General features: G+C 44.4%; 1 protein-coding gene across 1 annotated transcript in view; it reads right to left on the minus strand.

Moving 5' to 3' along the window:
- GMDS (GDP-mannose 4,6-dehydratase) overlaps window positions 1-4907 on the minus strand; it is a 616840-nt gene extending 611933 nt beyond the window's left edge. The window contains exon 1 of the mRNA XM_080805486.1: window positions 4551-4907. Coding sequence (XP_080661612.1) covers window positions 4551-4652 — 102 coding nt within the window. The 5' untranslated portion in view covers window positions 4653-4907. The remainder of the gene's footprint in view (window positions 1-4550) is intronic.
- Between the last annotated feature and the right edge of the window lie 1093 nt (window positions 4908-6000).

Raw genomic sequence — 6000 nt, forward strand, 5'->3', positions numbered from 1 at the left:
TAATTCCACTACTGAGTATTTACCCAAAGAAAACAAAGACACTAATTTGAAAAGATATAGGCACCCCTATGTTTACTGCAGCATTATTCACAATAGCCAAGATATGGAAGCAACCCAGCATCCATAAATAGACAAATGCATAAGGAAGACGTAGTGTACACACACACACACACACAAATACATACAGGAATATTATGCAGTTATTAAAAAGGATGAGAGCTTACCATTTGTGACAACATGAATAGACCTAGAGGGTATAATGCTAAGTGAAATAAGTCAGAGAAAGAGAAATTCCATATGACTTCACTCATATGTGGAATCTGAAAAACAGAATGAATAAACAAACAAAAAGGAGAATCAGACCTATAAACATAGGGAACTAAATGATGTTTGCTAGGTTGAGGATGGGCAAAATGGTTGAAGGGGAGTGGGAGATACAGGCTTCCAGTTATGAAATGAGTAAGTCAAGGGAATAAAAGGCACAGCAGAAAGAATACAGTCAAAGGTCTTTTAATAGTGTTGCGTGGTGACAGATGTAGCTATGCTTGTGGTGAACACAGCATCAAGCAGAGAGAGGTTTAATCTCTAGGTTGTACACCTGAAACTAATGTAACACTGTGGCTCAATTACACTCATAAAAAAATTGAATGTGTTATCCAGAAATCAAGTTTTAACAGACCACATTACATTTTATTAAATCTCCTTCTATAAGTGATGATTCTTATACCTATATTGGAATGTAGAAATTTACGAGAAACTGAATATGGACTAGAAAGTAAAACCAAAAGAGGTAATGTCCCAGTCATCTATTACAATTCAACTGAAGCATGATTTAAAAGGGGTTAAGGAAAACTGTGGGAAGAAAGGTACCTCTTGCCAATTCTCAATTACCATTTTCTAAAATATTAAATTAACTCTTAAATGAAGAATACAGAGCCTGAAAGAACCACCTGAGTCTAGAAAATTAGGTCATCCATTTTACCTGTTTTCTGTAAAGACCAAGAATAAAAGTAATGAAAATTAAAAATAAGGCCATAAAAACAAAATTCTGAAACAAAATATGGCTTAAAGAATATGACCTGATAACTCAAAGTGTCCATCTCTTTCATTTTTGCAAGATTTACCAGAAGTCTGTTGTCTTCCAACCACAGACAAGTTAGCTCTTCTTGACTGTAACTATTTAAAGATAAATGCTTTGTCTTCCATGTGTCATGATGCAGAAATCTGGAGCATTGAATTGGTACTTGCTTAAATGTTTGGCCAGATCCAAACCACTTTCCAAGGAAAATCTAGCCCAATTTACAGCTTAAGAAGGACCTCACCATGTCAAATACTTCCACTTTCAAAACACCAATATTAACCTTATAATCAACACACCTGACAAAGTAATCTATAGTTCCAACCTGCCTGCTCCCTTGGCAGAAACCAGCTTGAAATAACAGATACTAGAAAAATAACCGTTTAACAAAGGAAAAATCCACAAAAACTAACCATTCAATTACTTAAGTCTCTATCGACCAAAAAGTGTGCTTATACCATCCATTAGGGAGGTGAGCTCTGAAGATGGCTGGTAGAGGGTCTAGAGGCAACAAAGTCAAGCCTGAGCCTGGTTTTCTTTTTTTCCTTTTAAGATTTTATTTATTTATTTATTTATTTGTGTTCAGCGAAAGACTGAACACAAGCAGGGGGAGTGGAAGAGGGAGAAGCAGGCTTCCCGCTGAGCAGAGAGCCCTATGCAGGGCTAGATCCTGCACCCAGGGATCCAGGACCCTGGGATCATGACCTGAGCCAAAGGCAGAGGCTTAAGGACTAAGCCACCCAGGCGCCCCCAAGCCTGGTTTTCTTTAAGGTGATTTAATAAGGTAAAAACTTTAGAAAATGATTCACAATTACTGTAACAAGAATAGACAGGAGGGAGAAAGCTAGTATATGAAGCCTGACAGTAAATATTAGAGATGCATAGCAAACAGGGCACCATAACTATCTGCACTTTCTCAAGTGGAAATCTGCGACAACCCATTTAAGAGCCCATCACAGCACAATTGCCATGAATACCCTAAGAGCAATGGTGTCTACCTCACCTTCTTGAATCTGAGACCTTTCTTAGAGTAGAACAATCTCTCTTTTTCTCTTTCTCTCTCTCTCTCACACACAGACACACAAAGCTGTATTTTAATGTATATAGCTTACCACTGAAGCAACATTAACAAAACTGTTCTAAGCAACACCTTGGTTCAAATCTCAGCTCTGACACTCACTGGGTGTGCACTCCCAGGGAACATACTTAACCTTACTTAGCCAGGTATAAATTGGGAATAAAATTTGTACCTGCCTCTAAGGTAGGGATATATAGTGTTTAGCAGAGTGAGTAGCTCAGTAAGCTCTCACCAAATATTATTTCAAAAATGGACAATAATGTATGGATTTTCAGACCTCTTGTATTAACTTCAGTCCTCTGGAGATCCTTGATACCCAAGTTAGGAATCACTGTCCTAGAAGACAAATGCAAAGCATAGCAAGCAGTAAGTTCCATTAGCAAGGATTTATGTGCAACTACAGAATTCAGCACTGTGCCAGGGGTATAAAAGCCAACACAAGAACCCAACATGGAAAGGGACAATGCAGAGGGTGAATGTGCGAAGAAAGAGGAAAATATTGGTGCTGAAGGTAAAAAGGGCCTGAAACCCAAGGAATTTAAAGTTGGAAATGAGGTAGTGAGCCAAAATGAAGTGGTGAGCCAAAAATGTCTGGTTAGAGCACTGCACACTAAACATGTGCTTAAAGAAGACTCCCCTGCAGCAGCCTTTTGGACAAACTACAATGGAGGCCACTTCTGCACCTCCCTTGCCATTCAGTAGCAACTAGATGATGTGTTCCAAAGCTCTAAAGAAGGTCCCATTTCTAACTTGCACTGATTGATAGTGCTGGTCACTTAAATTGGCATAACCCATACCAAGACTTATCTTAACAGTTTAACCAATTTCTTCAAGGTACTAAAAAAAGAATCTCTATCTTCAAGAGTTCACACAAGCTTAGTAAACTTTTGAGCTTCAGATCCAGTCTAAGAAATTGGAAAAAGGGAAACCATCTACCGAAGAGTCCTCACCATTAGGGGGGGAAAAAAAAAAAAAAAAAAATTTGTAGGCCACGACTTGAAAGCATATAGGCCCTTGCCTAAATTGAATGGTTCACTTCCTCAGTGTCAAATCCTTTTCCTATCCACCTCTTCCACCAGGTTTAAAACAGTTGTTTATTGTAATAACCTTAAACAAAGTAAGATGAATAATCAGAAATTACTTAGATACCCAGTAATTAAAACTGTCTAGTATTCTTGGACTTCACATCTGGCCAAGTTCAATTTTTTTTCTTATGCTAGAGTGCTTTGAAAGCAGTTTGAATCCCAGCTAGACACTTGTAGTTGTTTGACTTCAGACAAATCAGACTCCCATGCCTCACTTTCCCCATCTGTAAAGTGGAGGCAAAAAGAAAAAAAAGAAGAAAAAAAAAAACCCTTCGAGGAGTACTTGTAAAAACTAAATGAGTTATTAGTCAAGTGACGGATACATAATAAGCACATTTATTTGCCGTTATTATCACCTCCATTACAGAGTAATATTAGCCACTACCAAGATCTCCAGGAGCACACATATAACATTTTGTCTACAAAAATAATGAGTAAAATCATTCCATCACCAATGAATCTAAAGCAGCACAGCTTGGTCAGATACAGTGGTAAGGGCCTACCTGTTGCAATATCTCTAAGAGATGACTGTCAGGAAACAGCCATGCTCAGTCTGCACATGGGGTTCCAACATGCAGGACAGCTCCTCATGATTACATCACTTAAGGAACTCCTTTTGTTTGGAAATAGAACCTTAGCCTAACTTTGGACCAGTCTGTCAGATACACTTCAAATGTATTAACATGAATCTCTGGAGTTTGTGTGTTTAAAAAGTTTTTGTGAGGTGTGCTTTTTAAACAAAAAATATTTCCTAGTCTATGACTCCCCGGCACTACTTTCTTTTAATTTGTTTTTTTTTTTTTTTTCCTTCTGGAAATCTGGTGAAGGGGAACCAAAACAGCAAGAACTCCCCTGCTTCCCAAGCGTTAGCAGGTAAGTGGCCTCAGCCCTTACACGGAAGTACAGCAAATTGACTACACACAGAGAGAAAGAAAACCAGTCCTTTTCCCTCCCCCAGCACTGGGATCTGCAAAGAACTAAATTAAAGTGCACCCTAGAGACCTTGGAGAAACAAGCACTGCAATCGCTGGCTGGGCAGGAGACAGTAGGTAGTCTTGCTCAGGTGTGAGAACCACATCACAAGTAGGACACACGCTCCCATGCCCCAAGGGAAGCCTAGAAGCATTCCATGCATTCAGCACACTCCCCACAAGACACATCTTGTCGCCGACCTCCACGACAAGCCACATCGGAAACCTTCCGGGATGCCCAGAAGGCTGTTCCTGGAAATGCAGGCAACCCCGAGCGCGGAGCTCACACGTGCCCCAGCAGCAGCAGGCCTGGCTCGAACCCCCATCTCGGCACTCACCTGGCCCGTGATGCCAGTGATGAGCGCCACTTTCCTGGGCTTGCCCATCTCTCCGTCCCCGGAGCCGCGAGCGCTGGGGCAGCGTACCGCCGCGTGTGCCATGTCGCTACCGGCGTGTGGCCGAGGGCTGGGCGGAGCGGAGGCCAGTGGAGCAGAGGCAGCGGTGCCGAAGGGACGTGGGGGTGTGCCTGCACACAAGCCTCCTCGCCCAGGCTTCAGGGAAGTAGCGCACCGCGCGGCCCGCCGCCACAATCTGACAGGGGCGCTCGGGAGGCCGGGCGGGGAGGGCCGGGGGCGGGCCGAGGCGGGCCCCACTGCGGGGCGGCGGGACTGCGGCCTGGCGGGCGCCGCGTCATTCGCGTCAGCCCGCGACGCTCCCGTGGCGTCCGCGGCAGGCCCCGCCCCCCGCCGTCCACCGCCTCGCTACGCCACGCCTCCTCCGCCGCGGGCCGCGCGGCCGGGGCGGGGCGCCGGAGGGGCGGTCTTGCAGCGGGGCTCTGCCGCCTCCGGCCCTGGCTGTTACGCAGGTTCAGGAAAGGAAATGTTGCCGGGTCTTTAGGCCAGGCCAGTTCCCTGGCGTAGAGGGCGCAGGCGGTTGGCGACTTGGTCTTCACCAGCTTAAACGCTCTTTGGAACCCCTGGTTCCTGCCCTCCGCCCTTCTGGCCGTCCCGGGAATGCTAATATTATCTGAGGATGCTGAGAGGAAGTATGCGCCGACCTTTTCACTAGGAGAAAGCTTTGAATGCCAAAAATCTAGGCGTCACGGGGCCTGGGTCATCAGCTTTGATAAATAATTCCTGGAAACCTATAGCAGTGCCTTTTGATGAGTTTGGTTTTATGTTTCCTGAGGGTCGCAAGGCCCCTAAATGGGGTCACAGATGTGTGGAATGACTAACCTCACCTGTAGCCCGGCTTTCTGGCTCATCTCACGTTTCCCTGAAGCTTGGAACCAAGCACAAGGTTCCAAGTAACTAGATTCAAAGTATTCTAGTTCAGAGGACTGGCAGAGTACAAGAAGGCCTGGCCCCACTCACGTGCAGCTTAAGGAAATGTTGAAAAGACTGCAGGGTCAGACAAACCCGGACATGGCCAGTTTCAAAAAAAAAAAAGTAAATCAAATGCAAGGTGGGGTCCTAACCTGACGTCTCCTGAACTGGCTTCCATGTGGCAGCTGCACATTGGGCAGAGAGAAGGCCAGAGGTGACTCACTGGGAGGATGGCAGGTGTGTGTACCTAAGGAGTTGGCCAGAATCCGTGGAAGAGACAAAAATTTCCCTATTTACACTGCTCTATTAATCTGTACATTTTCCTCTCTGCAGTAGATTACCTCAGATCATCACCTCAAGTCACAAACTGAGTGCCTAGGACAGTGCCCAACCTATCATGCAAGTTGTTACAGACCTCAAATCCCCAAATCAGAAAAACTCAGGATTAAGTTAAAAATCTTTT

This window comes from Martes martes (genome assembly GCF_963455335.1).
Source record: "Martes martes genome assembly, chromosome: 6".
Lineage (NCBI taxonomy): Eukaryota > Metazoa > Chordata > Mammalia > Carnivora > Mustelidae > Martes > Martes martes.